General features: G+C 35.6%; 1 protein-coding gene across 2 annotated transcripts in view; it reads left to right on the forward strand.

Moving 5' to 3' along the window:
* The window catches only part of LOC111871517 (protein GDAP2 homolog), a 142,501-nt gene extending 115,745 nt beyond the window's left edge, over window positions 1–26,756 (forward strand). For both annotated transcript variants that reach the window (XM_023864676.2, XM_023864677.2), the window contains exons 8-12: window positions 6,321–6,474; window positions 9,861–10,000; window positions 11,739–11,793; window positions 15,431–15,574; window positions 18,271–26,756. In XM_023864676.2, coding sequence (XP_023720444.1) covers window positions 6,321–6,474; window positions 9,861–10,000; window positions 11,739–11,793; window positions 15,431–15,574; window positions 18,271–18,312 — 535 coding nt within the window. In that variant the 3' untranslated portion in view covers window positions 18,313–26,756. The remainder of the gene's footprint in view (window positions 1–6,320; window positions 6,475–9,860; window positions 10,001–11,738; window positions 11,794–15,430; window positions 15,575–18,270) is intronic.
* Window positions 26,757–27,912: the final 1,156 nt, after the last annotated feature.

Genomic DNA, 27,912 nt, shown 5'->3' on the forward strand with positions numbered 1-27,912 from the left:
GAATTTGGATGGAAGTGTTCGTGGCCAAATTGAGGTAGTGTTTCGGCATTTGTATGGAGGAGCTGAGGAAAATACGAGTGAGGATTGCCGATGCCCTGCCTGAAATTCGAACATAGCACCTCCCGAATACGAGTCTGAATCTTTGCCGCTTCACCGGTTGTTGCGTCTGCAAAATGCACATAGTTGCCAATACAACATTAGTAGTTTCGATATTCTTCAGTTCCTCCCTGTCGAGCAAGAAATTGTCGGAATCCGGCAATCTGACGCGTATTCATATTTTTGCGCAGTCTCCTTGCTAGTAGGGTCGAATCATCGACCATGAAACCTATTTCAGAGCACTTTAGAGTGTGACCTTGAACAGTTTTTCCGCATTTCACGTGCAGTATGAAGGGCAATGTCTGCGCGCACAGACTATACGGTACACCTTGCTTCTAATAGTTTGAAACTCGATCATTTAGCGCCGGCAAATACACGATTTGCTGCTTCATACCGTTTCAGTCGAGATTTAGCATCCTGCGGTTCCATCATTTTACTTTTTTTTTTTGGCAGAGAAAGTATTGTACAGGTTTTTCTATGAATTGTAGTTTATGTTAAGATTTTTTATCGGAGGAAATTGCCGGTATATTTGTTTTGAATCACCATAATGTTGAACAGAACCTTCCACCCACTCACATGCTAATTTCAGCCCGTGAGTCACCATTGGTATAATTACGCGTTGTTTCATATAGGCCATCTTGAACCGATACTTGTAATCATTCACTGCTATTGAATCATTGATTGTCGCTGTGATTGTCATTGCGTACTCGTTCATGGTTAGCTCAACTTGTGTTTCCACACAGATGTCTGCTTGTCTGCGCTTTTTGTGTTTTAGCACCACTTAACGGCCACTTATCCATATTACTCTGTAGATAATATATCGTTTATGAAACAAAAATTAAACATGAATGATTCAAGTGATCGACAAACCAGGCATGAGATATATTCGTTCACGACTAACAACAGATAACTGTATCACTACAACTAGGCGGCAATGTGACGCATAAGAAGTCTGCCGGAGGCGGCAGAACGAACAAGAGGTCGCGGCATGACGCACAAGGGCAACAATCGATAGCGGCATCATACTATCACATGAAGGCTGAAACCGGAATAGTTGTGTGAGAAGAGACCGCCGTTGCTAGGCAACGGCACGATAAGAACTTCTCCGAGGCAACGAATGCACACGCAGTAATTAGATGTTTTTTAATGGCCACCCAGCGTGTTTCCTGATAGGTATGAACCGGATTTTGAAATTTTATTGAGATGATCTTCAAACTTCCCAAGGTTGAAGGAAGTGGAATGCTTTGAGAATTTCAGAAAACAGTGAGATGCCATCACTGTGCACCATTCCCCTCACTTTAGGCACTGTTTATGTACATACACATCAGTTCACTGTGCATTGAGCTTAGTTTTAAAATGCAGTTCCTTGTCACGTTAGTTATACTTGTTTAATAGATATATTATAAACCAAAAGAAGCTTAAAATGAATGAAACTGAATTTAGAAGCAAATTGTCTTTTGAATTCTTTTGCTTAAATTTTATATTTGTTTATAGTATTGAGGTGATTTTGAGGAGAGATTTGGTTTGAAATATTGTGTGAAAAAAAAATTGTAGACATAAGAGAAGCATAGAATACCCAAATTGACGTTGAAGGGGTTTGGTCCTTTGACATTACAGAAACAGAGCTGACGTGTCTACTTAAGCTGGAATACTTGCTATTTCATGGTATTGTTTCTAGTTCCTATGATACAATTTTTTTTTTTTTTGCCAGAACTTATCTTTGGAGCTGGTACTCCACAGTAACATTGTGGCAGTAGTACAGTCAGGATAGCAGTTTACGTAGTTGCAATAAATTGAAAAGGATGGAAAAGAAATTGGTGGGGGGGGGGGAAGAGTAGAGATTATGTTAGACAGAGAGGCAAAAAAAAACAGACACAGAAGCACAAAGAGAGAGGAAAGGAAGAAGGGATGATAGAAAGAACTTTATTTATGTTACTGTCATCAATTGTACTTATACAAAACTGATACAAAATATCTTAATAAGTAAAGAGAATAGAACCTTCCAGCTTAGAGAAGAATGTTTTATGTAGGATGATCCTGTGTTACTTGTAATTTGTTTTCCCAGTTTGACATTAGGTAACAAGGCTTATATCCTCATGAATATTCTCAACTTATTGAGTATGCTATATTACGTAGTGAGAGAGGTAAATGTAGTACAGAAAACTAGTTTTATCATCGAAGAAAGCATGACAGCTAGTATGAAAGTAGGCCACTGTCATATGCTGGAGGAATGATCACATGATAGCTGCTATGTGGTTACAGAGGTTATAGCTATAGTGCAGTTTGATTGTAACAGTAGAGCTGACTCAGGCAGCAGACAGGCAGCATGTTCACAGTTGTGCAACACCAGCAAACAGAACTTCCAGTGCCTCACGAAGGTCAGGTTACCTCTCTTCTGGATTCAGATATTAGGTAATTAATTGTTTTGATCTAGATTCAGTGAGCATTATTTTCAGACTTTATGCATTTTAAATGCATGTGAGAATATAACTTAGAAGGTTATAATATGTGTTCATTAGATATCTTAACCTGGTATAGTATAAGACAAAGGTTCTCTCTGTAAATGAAATAATGCCTAGACAAATTTAATTGCCATTTCTTGACCTAAAAACAATACACAGACAAATCTGTTTTAAAAATTTAATGACAGGAAACTACTTGGTATATCATGGCATAGAATAAACCATACAAAGAAAACAGGTATTAGAAACTTGGTGTTCGACATGTGAGCTGAATCAGAATAAGTTCCCAAGGGTTGTTTGTGTGAATGAACATTAGACTTCCAACTACATGAATAGCCGAAAATAGTAGCAGTGGAACACCACAAGTTCAGGGAGTGACTTGATTTTAATCTAGTGACTTGTCCAATGGGGAATCACAAGTAAATTAATTCAGATGAGTGATTATTTGTAGTGAAGTGATTCAAATGAAATTATTAAAAAAAAAGGCTTGTGTCACATGTTGGTTTAAGTATTAGGTACACAAGTTAAGACATGTCAGTTACATGTAAAACCAAAGACTATTGTTATAAAATCAGCATTACTGTATAAGTATACTGTATAAGTAATAGAAAAAATGTTCTTATTATCTGAATGTGTTCTGCATTCAAAGAAGTGGATTCTCTTCTGCACACTAAGTACTAAAACTGAAAGTAAGGTATAGGCTAGATCTACGGTAAAACGTGTTAACAGTATGCTGTGATTGGTTGCCATAGAGGAGTGGTATGAAGTGTGACTGGACTGTATGACTGATGCTAGCATGCAGACAAAAACAGAGTAACTAACAGTTATGATGAGCTCATTGTGAAATGTGAGAAAGAAACTTTGTGTTAAATTATAAACATGGCAGATGTATGAAAGTTTGACCCTCTGACATGATCGTTTATTGGAAATCTATACTGCTGGAAATAGTTCCTAAAAATAAGTAATTAATTTGTTTCATTGCCTACTTGGTAGTTCGTGCTGGTCTGTCAGTACAGATGAAAACACGTAATAAAATTAGGCATCCTGGTTTCTTGCTGAAAGTTGTGTATCTGGATAATATTGGCCAATTAAGGGTGTTGCTTTACGTAATCTGCTGTGGTTCCATTCTTCAGTGAAACTTGATAATCATTCTGGAAAGTTTGGAAACATGGGTCAACACTGAGTTATAGGCCAAAATTGTTGGACATTTCTTTTAAATTTCCATTATATGAAAAAATTCTTTAAGCAGAAATTGATGTATTCTGTGTCATATTACATAATGATCCTTTCTTTAATACCATGGGCTAATGTTAAGAAGTTATGTAGTGCAATGAACATAACCATCTAGCAGGTGTGCACAAATGTATCAGTTCACATATGCTTGTAGATATCCTTTCAATACAGCAAAATCATCAGAAATGATCAAGTTCTTAAATATGCTCATATGGTTTCATATCTCACCAAAGTGATCAACTTATTCAGGATCTGTTAACTTAGTATGAGCACATAAATCGTTCCATTCACCTAATATTGTTACATAAATTAAACCTAGGAAGACGAGCTGGATGGGAAATGTAGGATGCATAAGAGAAATGAGAAATACATACAAAATTTTGATCAGGAAACTTGAATGAAAGAGACCACTGGAACACCTAGATTGAGGTGGAAAGACAATATTAAAATGAATTTTTACAGAACTAGGCTGTGAGTGGAATGAGTGGATTTGAGTGTCTCAGAATAGAGACAGTGGGCCCTTGTGAATACAATAATGAATCTCTGGCTTCCATAAAGTTGGATTTTTTTTGACCAGCTGAATGACTATAGACTTTTCAAGGGAGGTTCTCAGCCATAGAGGGACTCAGGAAGTATGATAGCCAATGTGTTTACTGTATTGTGACCAGGAAGAGCCAGGAAAGTGCAGTTAGTATAGCCACAGTGATGGGTTGGAGTTTGAGTCCTAGTAGGGGCAAGATTTTTCTCTTCTCCATTTTGTCCTGACCAGTTCTGGGGCCCACTAAACCTCCTGGCAGTAAAGCAGTTGGGGCGTGAAGCTGACCACTCACATCAAACTAGTGCCAAGATCAAGAATACGTGGATCTATATATCCACAACCCCATATGCCTTCATGGCATAGTGCAAAGCAAAGGGACAACTTTACCATTTTTGTTATTGTGACTATAGGGTGGGCAGTAAGCACTGTGGAACAGAAATGTAGAAGCATCAACAATTTTGTCATGAAGTTTCATATGGCTGGGTTAGATGTTTCATACATGAATTGAAAAATTAACAGCAACTTGTTGACATGCTTCAAGATATTCATGTGCATGTTATATCTCACTCTGATTTTCTGAATCTTTTGTCATATTTTGGTTAAAATTTGTATCAAAGTTCTTTTTTCCTAAAACTTTGTGTTGAAGTATGAATTTGTGTTTAAAAAATTATAACTGCCATTTTACTTCAAAACCTGTGTGAAATTTTTTGTTTAATACCTTAAATATTCAGTGGGCAGATTGGTGTAATGTAACACTCTAAACCTATTGGGAAGTCCACAGATTAAGTCTTGGCCATGCTACTAGTTATCCTGACTGAGGTTTTTCATGGTTTGCCTCAGTCTTTCCAAGTAAATGCTACCACCACCTTTCAAATTCATATCTATTTCGCAGCTGAAACATCAACACAAAGAAATACTTATTTGTGACAAAGTTTATAGAAATAAATGGGAAGAGTATTTAATATTTTCCATTTTTGATAGATTCATTAATTCCTGAGGAAGTTGGATACAATAATTATACCTTTTTCTGCTCTGTTTTCATAACTCTGCTGTTATTTCTTGTGTCTTTTCTATAGGATTTCTTTATTGTAAAATACCTACTTCTGTGTCATAGTCGGAATTCTGTACCAGTACATCACGTGTTGATATAATGATATTTATTATCATACAGTCCCCGGGGGAACAATGTCGTATAGTTTCATAGATAGGTACCACATATTGGAGTAACCTACTGCCTCCATCTTCAGGGTAGGAGAGTGAATTTCTACCCTCATGATGGAGTGGTTCCTCCAAAATATTGGTACTAATTTACCAAACTGCCAGATAACACATTACAGAGGACCATGATATTAATACTCGCTGCTGTGAAAACCTAATTCGATTTATTGTTGATCTTTTGTATTTGTGTGTTGGAAAATTGTCTCTCCTTTTTACCATAAAAAGTGTAAACGGAAAGCTTCCTATCCAGGATAAAACATTTGAAGGAAATTTTATTTACAAATTGGATACTGAAACAGTGATTTCATGTGCCCCTTCAGTGGCAACATATTTAACTTAAATTGAGTTCGCATCTAAGCTGGAGCTGGGGTGTACTGTGATTTTACTAGTCATTTGGAGTGAATGTTAGATTCATACTTTGTAATAGATACTAAGCATTTTGGATTAGTGGAAACACATTTGGCTTGAATTCATGAAGATATTCAGTTTCAGTCTTGGTGAAGAACTTGTCTTCTAGCAAGTGACTGAAAACTTCCCTCAGTTAGGCATCAGCACATTCCTTTACCATCCATAGACACTCTTTTGCAGTTCTCATTCAGCACTAAATACTCTTAATCTGTTGCTCAGTTAAAGTATACTGTCATTCTTTTCGTACATTACTCTTCATTCTATCATAGATAATCGTCCTAGTATATCATTTACATTAAAGTCTGTGAATGAAATAGTGGCATAAATACAGATATTCAGTCTTATTATATTATATTTTATTGCAGATATGAACGTCTGCTTCGCCGTGCCAAAACAGAAGATTTGTCAGAAGTATCTGGCATTGGGTGCCTCTACCAGAGTGGATATGATCGCTATGGGAGGCCTGTGATCGTATTTGTCGGAAAGTGGTTTCGCGTCAGGGAAGTTAGTCTTGACAAGGTAACAGTGTTATTAACATGGATCAGGTTTTAAAAGTACTCAAACCAATTGATATTTGGTTTTGTCCAATGAGAAGTTGAGGAAGTATTTCTAGTAAATATGCTTTACAATGTGGCATCAGTTTAGATGATTTGTTTTAGGCTTTTGTGGGGGGGGACTGTTTTTGTTTTTGTGACTTGTGGAAAAATGTTCTTGCTGTCTTGAAATTGTGGCTTTCATTATCAGTTTTACTGAAGGATAAACTGTTCAAATAGTCCCTGCACTGCCTTCTGTCGTGATTCCTGTTAAAAGAAGGGTAAGTGAGGGGGTGAACAACACTGCCACAGATCTCATTTAATGCATTTAAAAGAAAACGAGATTTGTTCTTTTGTGTTTTTCTTTTTTCTTAGATCAATGAATATGTGTTTGTTTCATATCATCTGTCTGTTTTCATGTAGTGCGGGAGCTTTGAATGCAGATACTTTGATTTAAATTAAAAATGTAAGACAAAATTAGTTACAAAATATAGTTTTGGTCCAAATTTGACAACTGAACTACTAATTTACACAAAGGCCTAAACACATTGTTTATGAGTATGTTTTCCTCACGTGGAATATGATTTCACAAAGATTGTAAGTACATGAGACATGCCTCTTTATTATGCAGTTTTTTATTTTTATCTTCCATGCTATTTCCTGTTATTTTCCTTGCCATTATTGTGTCACATATTTTGACCAAGGGACCCAACTGGGTAGGTGTCTCCTGCCCCCCCTCACCTGTTGACAAAAACAGATCCAGTTTTTGAAACGTCATGTTTTCTATTTTCTAGAATACTGGACGATGGAGGGTCTAAAAGCCCAGTAATTCTGTGTGTTATACACCATCATCAGAACCCTTTAGAATCTACTCTTCAGTTGTTTGAAAGTGGTTACTGATGAGCCATGCCTTCAGATTTTATAATGAGTCAGGATGGTTCAAGCAGTAAAATGATTGCAAATATTATGTTTCTGAACATCATCCATTGTCCTGCTTTTATTTAAAAACATAACGTTTTAGAGACTGGATTCTGTCTCATGTTTTCAGTTGAAACATACTCAGTTGGCCCCAATTGATAGAGCTAGGTCCCTATCTCTGGACAACAACACCAACCCCAGTTAGGGTACACAAGCCAAGCACAACACAAACCATCTGCGAGAGCTAAGACAAAGCATGAAAATATTAAAAACTTAACATGTATGAGGCCTTGCACCAGAGAACTATCGGAATAGAAATCATTACTGAAGAGACATTCTCTATATGTCACCAATATAGGAAACACAAATTTTCCCACTCATTCTACACTGGACAGAGTTGTAGTTTTTTACTTCTGTTGTGAAACAATGTTTTTGTTAATATACCATAGTCACAAATTTTTAGATCTTATTTACATAACTAGTAAATGACTGGCTATAGACTGTAATGTTATATTTTAGCGTCCTGTGAACGTGAATATAGACTAAGACTGAGGTTTTATTCCTGGCAGGGGCAGGGATTTTTATGTTTGCTCTCATGTCTATGCCACCTCTGAGCTCACCCAGCCTTAGTCTCTGACCTCAAAGCAGACAAAATGAGTTAACCCCTCACGTCCATTTAATGCCAAGGTTAAGACTGGTTAGAGCTTTTATCTCCACACCACCATATATATTCCTGGAATGGTGCTAAATCATATTTATGCCAACACATTTTGAGATCTATGTATGGAATGTGCCTTTTTGTGTTTGAAACAGCAAATGTAGTGGAGTCACATGTATTTGAGGTTATATATTTAAATATCAAGTAAAAGAAATTCATGCTGGTGAAAATTATAGAAGAAGATGGATCACTAAGTTATATAATTATTAAATTACAATTTATGCTAGGTTATACAGAGTTTTTTTTTAACTTTGTTGATCGGTTCATGGCCCTACCCTTCATGGCAAGTGGTGTGTCTCTTGCTGTGAATTTTTCCTGATTAATCAGCATGCCTGATGGCATGACTGAAGGGAAGTAATTATTCTGTGGACAGCATGTCAGCATTATGTTTCACAGCAAGCAGTGTGCTTTATTCATGGGAGTTTGTTTATGATTTGTCAGCAGTAGACAGCAGTTATCAGCTCCATTAGCCATTTGTTCTCAGTTAACAGTTAGTGAGCAGTGTGGTGTGTCATGGTTGTGCCATACTTTAGAGGAATACGTATTTCTGTATGACACCTGTGTGAAGTACAGATCTACTAGAAAGTGTCAGTGAAGATTTTGGTGTAAATTTCATGATGAAAGAGTTCCCAGCAGACAAAAAATTCACAATATGGTGAATAAGTTTAGAACAATTCGGTTTTTAATAGACAAGAAACAAAATCATAAGTGTCGAGTGCTTCCTGAGCAGAAGTTAGATGAGATTGGGACCAGACTTGAACATACACCTAGAAAATAAGTGAAATGTTAATTGACAAAGAAATGTTCAGGTCATTCTCGGGCAGTTCTTTCCAGAGTTAAGAGAAGAAGAGACTCTCTATGGCTAATTTCAGCAAGAGTCAGCTGCTGCCCACACTGCATGTATGTCAGTGCAGACTTTGTTTGATGTCTTCGGAGACAGAATTATCAGCAGTGGTATCTGGCGTTTTTTGTTCAATGTTTTCGGGGATAGAATTATCAGCAGTATATTTGGCAAGCACATTCACACGATCTGAACTCTTGTGATTTTTTCTTCTTGGGTTGTTTGAAGGACAAATTTTATAACAGTAACCACCAAATGGAAGAATAACTAAAAGAAAATATTCATAGGGAAATTGCAAATATTCCTGCAGAACAACTTCAAAAGGTAAATCAGAACCTCTGATGTGAGGAATGTCAAGATATAGATGGACAGAATTTCAACACCTCCGGTGATCTGTGAACAAAGGAAATAACTTCGTTTCATTCCGAACATTATCAGCCTTCAGGCATCCTGATTCATCAGCAAAATTCATGTGAGCATCTCAGCAAGTAGTGCACCGGCTGCTGTGAAGTGCAGAGCCATGGAACCAGTCAACAAAGTGAAAGTCCTCCCTGTATATACATGTGGGAGCATTTCAAGAGAAATAGGAATCATAACCTTTTATAGAGCTTCTTGTTGCTTTGTGATACAGTGATCCTGTCAGCCTTTATTGGTTGTGGGTTGCACTATTATAATGGCACATGCACACAGTTCAGCTAGCCAATTGTTTTATTTTTTCAGTACTCATTCTGTTACACCCAAGTTAACATCTGCTTGCCATCATTGTAAGGGGGGGGGGATTTAGAATTCCACGTTCCCAGGTGGTAAGGTGTGTCCCAGTTTAAGACAAGGGTTCAGTGAAAACTGGGTGTAATGATGTTTCTAAAAGTAATTTATGATTTGTTTTTGTTTATAGGCACTGTTATATTTAATCTATCTGCTGGATCCTTTGGTGAAGAGTGACTATGTAATAGCATACTTCCACACATTAACAACCAATGCAAATCATCCATCCTTCACATGGCTGCGAGAAGTCTATAATATTCTGCCATACAAGTGAGTACATATTATAATCTAATGAATAAAAGCAAAATTTCCTGGATCCAATTTTAAGTACAGGGATGATTTTTACTCTCCTGGTTAGAGATTACATTCACATTGCCTTAATCCAGTGTTCTCCATGTGTTTCACTAATGTAATACATTTGTAATGTACATGAGATCAAGGAGTAAATGCTTACAAGGAGAAAGTTGACTAGTTCTAGTCAAAGAAACTGACTACAAGTGGCATGGAATGTATTGTGAACTTTTCAGAAATTATACTTTGTCCAGACTTTCCAATGTATATTTATGTTAATTTATCACTTTTTCATATTTATATATGTATTCTCTACTGCAGTATAGATGTTTATTTTCCATAAACTTTTTCTATGACAGGGCACTGAAGACAGTGTTTGGATAATCCTTGTAGTTGGGTTCATTCTGTGGTAAATTCTCATGATGGAAATTATGAAGATAGAAAGTACTGTTCACATCTTGAGTAGTTCAAAGTGGTGTTTTATTTTTGTTCAGTCAGTCCTTGATATGGCTCATAGCTTTGAAGATTGCCCAATAATGGCTGTTACCTTTGATCTTCCTGTGAGGGCAGATATTGAAGGTCATCAAATTATTCTTTAGACATTAATTTTTATTCATAGTCTGTCCTTTCAACACTGAGAAGGCAGTGTGATTTAAATAAATATGTGTCTTATTTTGAAGGTATTTCTTTGTGTATATAATTATTTATGCTGATAGAAGTGCTTGCTTTGTTACATATGGCTTCCTCCCTTTCCTTCTGAGCAGTTTTAGCTTGGCAGTATACAGTCAGTTTCTAATACGTGGCTATTCGGTTTTTATTTTGATGAGGGTTGGTAGTCTGATTTTTTGTTTTCCTTAATCTCTTCAGGTGTTTGTAAGGGCAGCAACTTGAAACAGTTATACTATCAATTTCTTACAACAGATTTCAGTTTTCATATGCAGGCTTGTGGCATGGGAGCTACACTAGAACCACGTTCGGAATTTTTGTATGGTAATAGGTCTTCAAAACATATGGAACTTTTATGAAGGAAATTTTATATAGAATGTAACAAAACAGTGAGGCTGCCTGGCAAAAATTTTCTTCAGCTTTGAGATTGATGACTAATGAACCACTGGAGCCAGGCTTATGAAATTTAGTTCAGAGATAAGTCATAAACATGTCTACCCATTAGAAATGTTTTTAAGTAAGTAATTACAAACTTGGCGACAGTACTGATTTTTAGGGTTTTATCTGACAAATTTAATACTGACAGAAGCTGCATGTAAGTAATAAGGTCCTAATAACAACAACAATGATGATGATAGCAGCCCTACAGCTTGTAATGTATGTAGTAGGAAAGCAAGTTTTATGCGTTTTTTTAGAATGAGGCCGCATGAAAGTACTGATGACATGTATCTTTATACATACCAGTTTACATTTTGAACCGGTTGAGCATGAACAAAAATGAATAACAAAACAGAATTACAATTCTACATTCAAATGTTCACTTATTTGTGCTGGGATACCTAAGTTATTTTTTACTTTAATCTTCATGAACATATTACTCAAGGTTGAATGAAGTAAGTACTGACTGACATATGGTAATTTGTGCACAATATATATTCCAAGTTATTTGTGGCACAATAGTGCAGTTTGATTTTAGAGTAAAAGAGAGATGTTGGAACTTTATGCTCTTGTTTCTATTGTAGGTTTAATGATACTTCTTTAATTGTTGCAGATACAAGAAGAATCTCAAAGCTTTCTATATTGTTCACCCAACATTCTGGACAAAGGTATTTGTATAACTATATAAACATCTACAAATTTATGTTTCTTTTGTGCACAGAGTGTAATCATTAGTATCACCACCATGACAAGCACCACCACTCTCATAATTGTGATTGTCAATGACTTTCAGAGTTTAGATTCTTAATATTTTTAATTTACATTTCATATTGAATCTTAATCCATCTGGTTTTCACAAATTACTTTCCTGAAAAATAGAGACATACATGATAATTGTTTTAAGTTGTGGTTGATAAGTGCTGCAATAATGGATCTAAGGTTCTTTATTTCATGTTTGATGGCCACAGTTCCAGATGATGCAAAATGATCTGTAATATGAAATCATGACAGTTGCATATTAATGTTAAAGCAGAATTTATTATTTTAACTGAATGTAATTTAAATATTATAACATAATTTCTGAAAATTTTAGAACTAATTTTTAGTATTTATTACCAGACCCAATCAAATGCTAATGTCCGTACTATTCACTCCTCTTCTCAGCAAGTAACTCTGTAATGAAGATCATATAATGCAGATGACATTGATTCAGAATTCGTACCTTTTGGCACAAGAGCTTCACATTTACAAGGATTCACTGTATATTCTTACCCATGAATTTGCTATTCCACTTAGTACGAAAGTTGCGTATGCAGTTAGGTTTGACATGCTCACAGTGGTGTCTGTTAAGAATACTGTCTTCTTGAATGTGACGTCATGTAGTCTGGTAGAGATTTACAAAGTTATCAGCGGAACATACTGCATCCATCTTCACGGTTGAAGAGTAAGCCGTGCAGGCAGTGAAGCAAAGATGGCAGCAGCAGTAAGTTCTTCTGAAGTGTTGATAAAATTCTAACAGGCTACTTGGCAGGTTTATTATGACAACTTAAAAAAATATGCAGTCTTTAATTGAGAGCCTATGATGAGTTTCATATTGCTTTGTTTGGTTCTGATGAATGCACATTCTGTTTTATGAATATTTCTTTCAGAAATTCTGATACTTCATTATACCAACCCATTCAAGACACTTTTTATTTTTGTTATGAATCTCGTTTCCTTATTTCTCTATATTTCAAGAACTACTTTGATTATTTTGTGTGATAAATGCATAACTTGGAAATAATTATTGACTTTCACACAATCCCACCCCATAATACAGGGTGAATTGTATAGAACCGGCCTGATGAATTTGCTAATAATTCCGCAGGTGATGCATATAACTGCTCACAATTAGACATAATAATCCATGGGCCGTGCTGAGTCGAATGGTGTGCGCATCATCCGGCAAGTGGCAGCCCTTATGCTGCAAGGTCAAGGACAATCCTGAAATATGTCTGCAGTGCGCAGGCGACAGTCATGGAGTACACTGTTGAACAGTGAGTGTTTCTTGTATGTACGTACTGGGTGACAGGCTCGATTGCAAGCACACAATTGGAATTCAGGAGGAAGTTTGGAGTTCGCAAGAAGCCAGCGAAATCAACTATAGAGTCCTTGGCTCAGAAATTGGAAAGGACAGGAACACTTTTAAGTGAATGTGGTAAAAACCCAGAAATGCCAGAAGAAACGATTGCAATTGTGCGGGACAGGTTACTGCAGTCTCCCAAGAAATCATTACGACGTCTAAGCCAGGAAACCGGGTATTCTTATTCAACGTGTCAACGGGCTCCAAAGAAAGTGAATCTTCATCCCTACAAGATCACCAGTGTTCAGGAATTGGGTGATGTTGATAAAGATAAATGGGTACAGTACTGTTTATGGTTTCAGGAATTCGTGCACGATAACCCCAGAATTTTGGATATCACTTGGTTTAGTGATGAAGCATGGTTCCACCTATCAGGATATGTAAACGCACAAAATTCCAGGATCTGGGCATCTGAAAACCCACATGAGATTGCTGAATCACCACTACACCCACAAAAAATGGGTGTGTGGTGCGCCATTTCTGGTTTACGAATCATTGGACCGATCTTCTTCGACACGACTGTGGACAGCACCTTATACTGCCATATTTTTTATGATTTCGTGCAGCAGCTGGATGATGTGGAACTTACACAGGGTTATTTTCAGCAGGATTCAGCAGTGTGCCACATGTCCAACATGTCGATGGAACTGATTGAGAGCTTCTTCCCCAATCACGTCATCTCTAAAAAGATGTGGCCCCCAAAATCCCCCAACCTTACAAGCCTGGATTTTTTTCTCTGGCGTTTACTGAAGGACAGGGTGTATGCAAACAAACCGCATACATTACAGGATTTAAAGGACAACATTTCGGCTGAAATCAGGATTATCACTAAAGAAACACTGCAGCAAGTCACAGCGAATATGCAAACGAGGGTGGAGGCGCGCCTACTTGAAAACGGTGGACACTTTCAACACCTGCTCTGATCACGGCACACAATTCAAGATAAGATATGTGTAAACTACTTTTAATATCTGTATGGTATATTTTATATTACAGCTCATTTCGTCAGGCCCGTTCTATATGAATCACCCTGTACCATTCAACCAGGTGTGTTAATTTACGTAAAACTGTAAACTTTTACGCAACATGCAGATAGTGTATAAATCATAAATTCTTTAAGTGTATAGGTTCTGCATTTTACACAAAATACAGCTCTGTTTTATTTCAAACTTGAACAGTTGTATTGTAACATTAGTTATGTTTGGAACAGTTATTTTCAGTTTCTCAGTAGTCACTTAAGATCTTGTTGCACTGTTTCACCACACACACAAATGCTGCACAGAGCTTGAAGCCCACGATCAGATGCAGCTCAACTATTGCTTCCATTAGACTGGCTGACTTATGAACTCCACACACTTTTGTCCAGGCAAGGTCATTCGCAAATGTGCTTCCAGGATCATTGCTAACCACGGTCTCCTTAGTTTCCAGAATCATCAAGAAGGAGGAGGAGGCCTCGATGATTCTCAAAAGGAGTGGCACATGCAAACACTCCTACCTCTGACTCACTTAATAGTATTATTAATTCCTTTTATAGAATGCCAAGGACCCTGAGAGCTATACCAGCGGTAGCATAGCTACCGGCAGGGCATCCCTTGCTGGACAGGCCAAAGGGTAGGCATCAGATGAAGAGAGAGACCAAAAACTCAAAACTGATGCCGGAAGCAGCATCATTAGGAGCGACTTGAAGCACAGAGCAAATGATGCTCAAGATGGTTCAAGTTCATATAGCAACAGGCATGACCAGAGTGGTTTGAACGGCTGTTGTACTGCGATGTGGAAAGCAAATGGAAAAAGTACCACATTATCACTTTTCCTGGGAAGTCTCTTTCCAAAAACAGAAGATCGCATTAAGTGGAGGAACTGTTTTGGAAGAGACTGTGGACCTGTCATCTGACAGATTACTGATGAATGAATAGTACACTAGCCATTGTTTATATGTTTCAGTGAGACTGAAACTGGGCAAAGATTCATAATTCTTCCGAAAACACTGTACCATTCAAACACAACCAATTATATGGATTGCATGCACATTCTGTGATGTCACAGAACCATAAATATACTGTCTGGGTCCTGCTTGTTGATCCAAGGTCTAGGAGAACATTGCATGACATATAATTGCCCCATGAGCCTGGAAATGTTAATGGATATATTTGAACTCTGTAAGGTACATTTTAATTTTTCAGATGATGACATGGTGGTTCACAACATTTATGGCTCCAGCCATCAAACAAAAAGTGCACAGCTTGCCTGGGGTTGAGTACCTATACAGTGTAATGTCTCCTGATCAGCTTGAAATTCCAGCTTATATTACTGAGTATGATATGACTGTAAGTGTTTATTATTGCGTATTTTTATTTTCTTTTGCAAAATAGCAAGTACCAGTTAGAACTAGATTCTTAAGAACTGATATTCAGGGAACAGAAAATGCATTTAATGGTAATTTTGCTTGACACATATTTAATATACATCTGCAGTTCAGTGGTGTACTTCCTTATATTCTGTATTGTAATGTGTAATTTGTGTATGAATCTGTATATACATGTTTATTTGTGTAATTTTTGCCCTTTGGCCTGCATATTCTTTTTGCATCCATCTTTTGAAATTAAACAATTGTATTATTTTTCTAATTATAGATTTTATAAATGTAGTAATGCTATTAATACAGTGTAACGTGTCTTGAGTTCGAATCCCGTTGATCACGTGTGTAAGTTCAAATCCCACTTCTGACACCAATGTAACGTGTTTCGTTACTGAAGACGCCGTAGAGATGGTTAATTGGTTTATTCAACAATCTACAAGAAACGGCTACAATTAATTATCACACAGTTGCGGGGTTTCACACTTTATAACCCTAGGCGCATTAATCTGTTAACACTGTTGCGGGGTTTCACGACTTATAACCCTATGCGCAAATCAGTTCACTCTGTCTTCAGTAGTCTACACGTTTACAGTAGGGGAGCTATGTATCACTGTATCACACACTCCCAATTACACAATCACACACACGTTCGGTTCTTCTTTCCGCGACGGCTGCTATACTCCAACTTGTAGTTGGCTGACTGGAGAACTGTTGATAACACGCTCGGCGACTGTTACGTTACAACTCGGAACTGTCTTCGGCGATGGCCAGGTTATAACTCGACTCGGCGTCTGTTGCTATATGTCAACTCGGCTCGGCGACTATTACAGTACAGTTCACTAGGCGCTGTGCAGCTCACTTATATAGCTGCAGTGCTTGCCTGTTGCGTAATGAGTGCCAAGTCACAGTAGGAAGTTGATTACNATGAATCTGTATATACATGTTTATTTGTGTAATTTTTGCCCTTTGGCCTGCATATTCTTTTTGTATCCATCTTTTGAAATTAAACAATTGCATTTTTATTTTTCTAATTATAGATTTTATAAATGTAGTAATGCTATTAATATAGTTAAAATAATTTCTGCAGTGTTATTTTCTTGAAATGTGTGAATTGTGCCCTGTGTCAATAAGTATATATATAATGCAATATATCATTGGCCTTAATGGAGTAATGTTTCATGTTCTGAATCTCTGCTAGGAGAACAGACTTAAGGCTTTTCACCATTTTCACTGCTAATGGCCATTCCTCTGTATCTTGTCAGTAGTATTTATAAACTTTGCAATTGATATACAGCTAAAGCTATCCCCGTAACAGGCCTTGAGGCCCATAGGGTTGTGAGATGTCAAGCCTTCCAAATTTTCTAGACAGTTGACTCACAGGTGGTGGTGAGGTTGTCAGCCTTATGCTCTGGCTGCCTTTTAGCCCCCCAAGAAGATTCCTGGTATTCATTTCTGTTAGAGGCTAAGTCGACCCCAGGGCCATACTGTGGCTGGCAAGATTAATATAGCATAATTAAATAAGCTGTTAAGAACTATAAACATCCTCAATGATGTGTTGATGTGTACTGAAGAACATAGAATAACTTGTAATATAAAGCAAATTTAATGTAGTTTATGCATGCAGATTTGAAAACTAGATTCTTATTAATCTTTTAATGCTGCAGGAAGTATTATAAAAATTACTATATAAGTATGGAGAATTTAAAGGAATTTAAATATCCATCATCTTGTCACGAGTCTGAGTAACTGTAGTTTGGGTTTGGATTGGTAATTGGATTTATTGCACACTTATACATCTCATTACTACACTTCACAAATCACTATCGCACACAGAGTAGTGTTCTCAGTCTGTTACAGCCTCCATTAGCCGTTTCCTGGTAACGGCTTATAATCATTGAGATTCTTCACCTTCTGCCCTCATGTCGTTACTTGCTGAAAAATACTGCCCAACTGAACTCATTTGTGGGAACATCCCACATTATCACGCATTTCTGCAACGCTCGCTCTTCACATCACTTTTCACCATCACGCGCGCTAACCAATCAGATTGCTTCAAACGATCGCATTTATACTACGCTCGGCGATAGCCCGCGTCTACACCATTACGCGCGCTAGCCAATCAATTCTTGCTCCTCANCCATGGGAAATTGTTTGTTTCATGGTCATTACCTAGTAATGGAACATGGCTAATATTGTAGCCTGCCAGACCCTTAGAGAAATGTCAACCCCTAGCAGAGCTGGAGCAGAGCAGAGCAGTACGCAACGCGCAACACGGCTGACTCAGCCTAGGCTGGGGTTGTACAAACCTCTGGTACAAGCGGTTCCGCGTACAGAAAAAATGAGTAACTTCAGCAATTTTTAAAAACTACTTGCAGTGCGTATTAGCAGCTAAAATTTTGACAGTGGATTTTGTTGTGTGTACTCTTGCATTGGGGGGGGGGATCATGGCAGGTTTCGACATGTCGGATCAGACCATTCCCTTGTCAGATTTATGCAAATTAGAGATTTGCTTATATTTGTCATCATTCATATTTTATGGAAGATGACACAAAAAATTAGATGATTAAAAGATGTATAGTTGAGGTTTGTTTTCCTTGCATTTTTTAATGACTTCTATGGATTTGTGGAACCCCAGACTAAAGGACATTGTTTTGTTGGTTTCAGGTGAACGGCTTGCACTACTTTCAGCCTGAATCTACTACTTAAAATGAGTTCTTATACCATAAGGTTCTTAATGCATTTGTTTGTGATGTGAAGAGTGAATATGAATGAAGAGACACATTATGTTGATGTAAATGTAGATAGATAGATAGATAAAAGTTCTACAGTAAGAAGGAAATGTTTTTCCATAGTGACTTAGGGATAATTGGAGCACAGCAGCTGGAATTGACTTGGTGATAATCGCAATTGCTGCTTATTATTGAATAACAGTCCTCTGCTTTTCATGAGTAATGCAGCATATATAAATTTAACAGCTGTTTGACTCAGAGATTACAAGATTTTAACAAGTAATGTAACTAGCTTATCTGGTATGTTCATAATTTACCCTAGTTGTAGAATATTATAAATTGTTACATTAAAGTAAAAAGTTATTTCTTAGGGAAATACTGCCATGACTACGTTGAAGAAACGTTTGAAAGTTATAAATTTGCTATAAGTTCTTGTTGATTAACCAGAGGAGTTATACTGCATAGTTTATAATTAAATTATAACTCTGATAAAGAGAGGCTGCAGTCTTTATGCCAGAGGCCATAAAATGTGATACGTTACAAGAAGTTATTATGACCTGATATATCCTTGGATGAATCCTAAATGTATATAATCCTGCTATGGTTATTTTTTGCATAATTTTCTACAGGCTGACCTTACTTGGACTTTGAGCTACAATTTCGGCACTACTTAAATATACAGAACCTTTTCAATGTTGCATGTAAGGTAATTAAATGCCACTTCTTTAACAGTACAAATGTGCTATTTTCTCACATCTGGGGACATCAGTAGAACTGATGTGTTGTGAAAACCCAAGGAACTTAAAATATTATAGAGGTTACTATGGCATAGGTTGTTGGACCATGATCAATACAAGTATATACATGTTCACCAGTAAATTCTGTTCCCTGACTTCTACTTGGCCATACCTTCACGTTTTATAACTCTATGAGCTTCAAGATATCTAAATGTATTAAAAGAGTAAGTCTAGATGCATAAGAATAATCGCTACACTGATGTTTTGGGAATAATGCATATCCTGAACCTGTTGGAGCAGGAGTGCGTGTTTCACTTTTATAAGTTCATTTCCACTATAATATTATTTGCTGACTTAACATTTTCATAGGCAAAGTTTTACCCCAAGTAACAGGTTGGTTTTCATATTCTTTTTATCAGTGTTTGACATTCTGTATTTTGTGAAAATGTGGTAACCCAGAACAAATATTAGAAGCCTGACATCGAGTTTTTCATAGCAGTTCAATGATTCTTTAATTATTATTAATTTTTTACTGGGATTTTATGTTTGTGAGATGGAAATTTAAACTTCTTGCACTGATTCTCTTCTCAAAAGTAGCAATGAAAGTGTTAACGCAGACTTCCCACGTGCCACTTGCAGCATATTTAAATTATTATTATTTATTAAATAATTTCAGATGTAACTATATTTAATGGATGATAAAATTGTGAAACCTATATGAAAAAACAAATTTCAGAGAATTAATTGGTGTTACATTTGAGGACTATATTGTCAGTTCAGAAGGAATACATAAAGGAAATCTGGATACAATCAGTTCATATGCAGCACTGTTAAAATTATAATAATAGTAAAGGTCCTGGCTAGTATTATGATAATGCTGATTTGAGGCCAAGGCTGAGAATTCTTTCTCCTTAATGTTTAATAGGGAAGTATGTAGTTTTAATTGCAGCATTTCAAAGAAACAGTACTAGGTTGCAGCTGAGTGTCTTTATTGATTTCAGAAGTATTGTTAAGTAGTGTAGCTGTTTAAAAATGCTGAAGTGACTTCTGCTATGACAACAGTTTTTCAGTAATGCTGCAGTTTAAACTGCATTTTATTTTCCTCTGTTATGATGTTAGAATTTTTCAGTGATTCATCTGAGCAATTCTTATTTGATAATGAGGTTAATAAATTTGTTTTAGAATAAATGAAGTATATAAATTTGCCATTGTTATTATTAACATATTATTTTTTTATTAATTATAATGTTGTTGAGGAGGACTGTATAAAAGTGGCAGATCTTCCATCTGTGTTAGATGCTGTGCTGTTTTTAATATTAGGTATAGAAAAATAAAGCCTTCTACATAATGAATTGTCAGCATGTGTTTTGAAGCAAGGAATTTGTAAAACAGAGTAGCATATTGGGATGGTATACACCAATTTAATTGAAAGTTTGTATAATAGTATGAGTAAAAGTTTTGTAAATTTTATAGTAGGTTGTGTAGTTTTAACATTTTTAAAGTAAAACATGGTACAGCTACTATTTCATAATAAGAATTGCTCCCATCACAAATATTGAAGAAGATAAACTACATTTTAAAATATATTGATTAGCAGTACATTGAACTTTTCATGTGCCTGTAACAGACTTGTCAGTACATCATTTTGTTTTTTGTACCAAAAATTAGGACATTTAGAAAAATGTAGTTTACACTCACACATTTGTGTTGACATGCATGAAATGGAAGAAGTGAGTTGTTTTTATTGCGTTACCACATAAAACCGGATACACATTATGTAAATTCACGTTACATTGCCTTTTTATGTGTCAAAGGAGGGTCAAATGAACATATAATAATAAGTAATAGCATTTTCAAAAGACTGTATATCATTCATAGCAGTAACTTCACAAATTTACAGTAAAATAACTGGCTGTTTAAGGTGCATTACTATCTTATGTTTATTCTTGTACACTGTATCAAAATTATAATGCAGTTGGTTTGGTACCAGCTGAACCTGTTTCTGAATAGTTGCATTGTTTAAGTGTTCATATTGAGAAGTTTTATCCACATAGGGAATTCTGTATCTACTGTTAAAATATGGTTAGAAACATATTAATATATCTAGATGAATTGTGTTACATTTTAAATAATTTATGGGGCAGAACTGACAAAAGATAAAATGTAGATTTGTTGCTGTAAAATGGAAAAGCTGGTTTGTAGAGACTACAGTTCTGCAAGATATTTGAATGATGGACAAGATAACTTAGTGAAGGTATTCTTTTCTGGCTATTCACTCTCCTCAGAACAGTATAGTGCTTTTTAAAAATATTTATAACTACAGAATTTGTTTCTCAGGTTCTTGTTAGGTATGTGTAGATTTATTATATATATATATATATGAAAAGATAATCTATAATTGTTTTCCCCTTTTGATTTATTTTTGCTAATTTTTATAGTAATTTACTCTTTTTCCAACAATAGCAACCCAAGATCATAATTTTCAGATCCCATCACTTTGATTATGCAATACACAATTTTAATTCTTGTACATATAAAATGAAGATTTACATTATAAATTATGCTCCCTGAGCACATAAACACACAGTAGAATTCAAAATAAGGATCTAGGTAGGGTACTTTTCAGAATAATATTTTGTAAAATTCATTGTGTGAAAACAACTATGAATTCTTATTTTCTTGCAGAGATCTCGAGCTGGAACTGTAGTTGATGATCAAAGGAGAAAATCTGGCCCCTATGTAAATGACAATTTTTAAGCTGTCAGTTCTCTCTCTCTCTGTAAGTGTGAGACTGCATGTGTGTGTGTCTTTGCTTGCATACGCACTTGTGCATGTAGGGGTGGGGTACATGTTTTCCAGCAAGTGTTTTCTGACAATATGTGCTATATACTTCTTGTACTGTTTACATTTAGCTACAGTAAGTTACATATTTAGGAACACACATGAACACCAGATTTGTTGTGTTTAATAATTATGCTGCATTAATATGTTGTGATCATTCACTGCAGGTATAATACACCACATTCTGAACTTCATAATAGTGTTGTGGGTACAGACCATAAATTATGTATAATTGAAACTTCCAGTAAGTTGATCTGCAAAACAAACAGGAAATATAGAAAGCTTGAATTACTGAATGAATCAACAACTGTTAAAATGAATATAGTTTTGATTTTGGCTCATGTAGTTTTATTAAAATTAAACACTTATAATGTTTTTGAATGTATACTGTGGCAATGCATACATGCTTCTCTTCATTATACCATGATATAATATATTGTAAATTCTATATGCTACACATTGACTAGTATTTTGTGTTTCTTCTTCATTTTCTTCTTCATTTGATCCATTAGGCAATCTGGCTTGTTCCTATTTCAGACTTAATTTGAGAACTACAAATTTTACAGCGAGTTGACAGACTCTTTGGACAGGAGATCAGCCAATTGAAAGACCTCTACCACAGAGGACAGCACAGACACAGAAAGAACACAGACATACATCCATGCTTCAAATGGAATTTGAACCCATGATTCTAGTGTTTGAGTGGGCAGAGACATTTTGTACCTTAGGCTACACAGCCACTGATCAGTGTATCTTGTAGTTATATATCATCTTTACAGTTTCAATATAACTCAGTAAAGGTAAAGTAAATATTGCAGTGGTGCCATGTTACACACTGTAAATAATGTAGAACAAGGATTTCCAAGCAGATCTCATACATCCTATTTTGCTATTATATAAATTTCTAGTCCCACTGATTTGTTACTGCTGTTATTGTTTTTATATTGTTATTATCATGTGAGCTCAGCATATAAATAAATAAACAATTGAATCATCATCATTATTTAAGTACACCATTGCCATTTGTTGTTGATGACTTGCAAACAATATTTTGTATATCTTACTTTGTATTCTACTTCTTGCTGTCTATGTTCAGCTTCAGTTAATATTCACTTATCTTCATATCTTTATTGCATACCACTGTATGTTTTGGCCTAGCTCACCATCAGCAGGTGTATAAGTTGCTATGATGAAGGAATCTGATGCTTTTTTATAATGTTTGCTTTTTTTTTGTGCATGCCTCGGAATATTCTAGGTTATGTGGATTATCGTACTGTTGCTATGAACGTGTTTCGTTTACAAACTTTTTAGCAAAGCAGCAGATTCCTTCATCACAATAACCTATACACCTGATGATAGCCAGTTTGGCTGGTAGTGGTATACAATAAAGAGACGAGATGAGTGAATATTAACCAAAGTTGCATATAGATAACGAGAAATGGAACACAAAGTCAGATCTATACAGTGCAACAGGATGCTGCAGTATAATACTATTTTGTATATAATGTTTAGGTATGATCGTCTGCATACTGAATTTTGCATTCTTTAGTCATCATCATCAAACTGAAAGCTAAAAAATTTTTAATGGCCTGCAGTTTTGCTATTTTATGTTTTACAGACAGTTATCTTGAGAAAAGTTTAATATTTTTCAAAGATTTATTATAATACATCACTTCAGGACCCTAACTTAAGTGTTATTCTCACCGCACAAGTTCATATGTCCACCATGTTGTTATCAATGATTATAGAAATTAAAAAGTATGTAAGTACATGTATGTTATGGTGGCCTCCATATTTTGTGACAGTGACTCAACTGGACAGCATGGTGAAATTACCCCCCCCCCAAGAAAAAAACAACAAACAAAATGAAGCTGAAAAGCACTTCAGGATTTGATTCCACTCATGGTCTCTTCTCAGTTGGTAAATAAATTTCCGTGCAGCAACAATGCAGTTTTCAGGCTCTGTTTTCTAGTACTTAGCAGCATGGTGGTACTATCACAAAAATAGTTGCGTGTTCTTGCAGAATTAGCCCCCTTTTTTCATGTTAACTTAAGTATAGGTGTTCACCCTAGTACCACGGGTCACTCTGTATTCTAAAAGCATTATTTTCTTGTGTCTGTGCAGTTTTTCTTCAGATTTTTACAACATACACAATAAATCCAGAAATCTGCCCATTTCTTATAATGAAACGATATATAACATTGATTATTGTAATATATTGATCCATTTATGCATTAATGTATCTGGTGTACAGAGGACAAAACGTGTGTTAGATATTACATGTTACGTGTAATTATTCAAGATGCCTAAAAAATAGCCAAATTCGGATCTGTTCCCACTTCAGGGACTTATTCCAGATTCAAATCTTTATAACAGAAAACTTTAAGTAAGTGTTAACATCCTTTTTAATCACTCTTTGTACAAGAATACATCTTGCTGTTGCATAAAACAGTTGGTGAAATACATTAGAACTGTGTTAACATTGCATTTGGGGAAACCACTGAATAATAAAATTTTTGCATTCTGTGGTTTCTTAAGACTGAGTACATATATGCGAATGCTACACCAAATATGAAGAAATGCAGTGAAAATTCATATAATAACTGGATGAATTATACAGTTATTTATAGTCTCCACAACTTCCCATAAATTTACTGATAATGTGGTTATATATCATTTTACAATTATGAGGTATAGAAGTGTGATGTTGGATATTTATGATATTGATGTTATTTTAATACACTTATGAAATGATGAATCTATAGTTATTAATACGATACATGTATGGAATTGTGTCTGTGTCCTGTAGCCTTTTGTAATACAGATTTCTTCATTATCGGTAATCTCACATTATTATTACTTTGGCCGTATTCTTGATTAAACACCAATTTTAAGATGGCTGTTACCTTTGTTCGAAGAGGACAACTGTTTAGTGCAAGGCGCACCACCTTGGCCAAGTGTGTTTTGCAGAGAAATTGTTATCATATGCATGCAGGCACCTTGGTGCCCTCAGAAAGGATTTTGAGTGCCTGCAGGAATTTTAGATATATTAATAATACTTCTGTACTTAATCAGTGCTGATTGCAAAGTATGTGATACCCACTGTATGAACCAAATGTCTGTCTGTCTAGTGCTGAGGAGTTCTAAATATTTGGGTTGTGTGTACGTGTCTCGTTAATCAAGGGATTCAGGTGTAAGTAATGGTGAGTGTAATTTTCTAAGGAAGTGAATTATTCATTAGGTATTTCTTTTTGTAGGGCAGTGTGTGCTAAAGCAATGTTCTGGAAAATGTTTTGATGTGAGAACACCAAGATCCAAAACTGTTTCATCCAGTTATTTAAATTTATATCTGCTTTCTTCAGTAGATTAATATGGTGCCCACTATAAATTACAAAATTCCCCTAGTTGCCTATCATCATAAATGGTTATGGACCTACAGTGTAGTGGGTCAGTTCACAGTTAGTGAGCTATATGTAATGGCTGATTTACTCTGTATATAAATTCAGTGATATTTATCTCATGAAAATAACTTACCAATTTTGTAGCAAGTGCTTGACCTTCTTCAAGCTGAAGAACAATTTTGTGTCTGTAAGATGAGTTTTTATGTACCCTTCAACTACATTGTTTGAACACAGAGACACGAACATTTGTTTTGGTGAATGGTCCAGCAATTCTTATTGCAGGGTCAGTAGCCGAACACCAGTTTTAATGCCAGTTTCACGTTTCTACAGAGTGTTTTTGCTTAACATCTGTAAACTGCATTGATTATTGATGATTTTTGAATTTTTGTCATAAATGCCCATTGAGTGCATTACACATAATTTGTGTTGTCTGTTGTAATGTCACTTTCCGAAAAGTTCTAAATTGAATGGCAGGACAGAATTTGCAGTCTATTGATGGAATTACATATAAACAATTCCAAGTCTCAATCTCAGGTTAGCTGTTTCACTATTTTAAACAATGTTATTACTTAATGTGAAATACTTTTAAAGATGAGAAAAAGGACTGTACTGTAGCTTGAAACAGTTTGTCATTCTGGCACGAAAGCTATTAATCTCTTCATGTTGCACCATTTAGATTTATGATTTTTGAACATTGACACCGAGTACTATCAGAACCTAGACTAGTCCTTGCCATTTAAGAAAGAATCTGTTATGTATGATATGATTGTAACCTTTAATGGCAACAGTATGCTGAAGTCTTCTCAGGCAGTTAGCCATGTCAGTATGGAGCTAATGTTTGACATTTCAGAGACTGTCTCTATCTCCATCACAGATCAACTTCTGATGACTGAGCTGGAGACAGTCTCAGGAATGTCAGACACCATCTCCACAATGACATGGCTCATCCCCTCAGAAGTCTTGATTGAATATTTACATTCATTTTATTAGTACTTTATGGAGAGAACTGCATAACAGCTGTCTGCATCAGAAGCAGAAAATCGTTTCAATTAGTCCATTTGGATGCCACGTTTCTTTCACCACAAAATGCAGCTATGAATTACATATTGTTTTCAAGTGACTCAGTGATTTTACACAGATAATAGGGCAAAGAAATATTCATGTACACTTTAAATTGTGAGCTGGTAAATATAAGAGACATTGTTTAAATGGCTGTTGATGGAGATATCAGTTTTATTGAAACTCTTAAACTCTTAGTTTGCTGCTTAAGAGTATGACTGATATGTAGCAAATAGTTACTTGTCTACCTTCACATAGAGACAATCACTTTTGTGAATTGTACAGATAATAAAACACAGTATTTTGATGTACCATAATTGTGTAGAGTATTAATTTTAATGTGTACAAATTTGTAAAGTGTTGAACTGGGACTGTTAACAGCACTGAGTTTTGTTATTCCTCATTCACTGCCTCTGTCTACCTTCCCTGTTATACCTGGCAAATTCACAATAATTCATATGCTCAACAAAAGAAAGTATTGTTCAGAGTACAGATCAGTACTGAGATTCAACAGGAATGTGTTCCTGGAAACAGTTGAATATCAGAGTCACATGTTGAATATTGTTTTCCCATAGAATCCATGTTATTATTGTTAACTGGGGGATGCATTTGTGCCATATAAAAATCAAGTAACCATACTAAAATTTTAGCACAATAATATTATATGATTGTAACAAATAAATTACTCAGTATAAAAGCAAAAATGTAATTACAGATATTTTTACACCTCTTAAAATTTTGAACTGCAGTTACTGAACTTGGTATATTAATTGAACAGTTTGAAAAGAAGAGCTACTGACTGGGAAATTAAACTGATCTTTGTTACAGATGTTGAAGCTCCTTCTGATGGTTGTTGTCTGTCATCCTCCCTAAAGAATTCACTAAGTTTCAGTTGAACTGCAGTCTTCATCTCTTAAAAAGTGTTTCCATTTCAACTGTCACAACACCGTTTCACATATGCTGGTGTTACTCTTATTCAATGATTGCTCTGTAACATCATAGCCTTTTTCTTTCTGAACACACTGTAGCATTTATAATTTCATTTTGCAATGGAGAGTTACATATATGTGCTCTTGTGTTTAGTTAGCTTGTATTATTACTGTCACCTTTCCACTTGCCATGTCAACATAAGATTCTAATAAAAATAAACAAGTTAAGTGAGTGAAATCAGCACTGAGTATCAAATAAAAATGGTGGACTGGAACTAATGATCACATGACTGGGAATCAATCAATCAATTGTGCTGAGGATCCATATTTGGAGATTCAAACCTCCAAATATAGAACAAGTCAATTACTGCATATTAAAATAACATACTTATCATACGTGAGTCAACAATACTACGAAACTTAATTACATACAGATTTTGTAGACATCAATCATACAATACATCATCCCACTTTCAACTACCAAATGAAACCCAATATCCAACATTTTCTTTCATAGATTAAGCGAGGACAAGATATTTGTCATAACATAAAACCATAANCATGAAACATTTTCTTTTATAGATTAAGCGAGGACAAGATATTTGTCATA

Source organism: Cryptotermes secundus, unplaced genomic scaffold (assembly GCF_002891405.2).
Source record: "Cryptotermes secundus unplaced genomic scaffold, Csec_1.0 scaffold934, whole genome shotgun sequence".
Lineage (NCBI taxonomy): Eukaryota > Metazoa > Arthropoda > Insecta > Blattodea > Kalotermitidae > Cryptotermes > Cryptotermes secundus.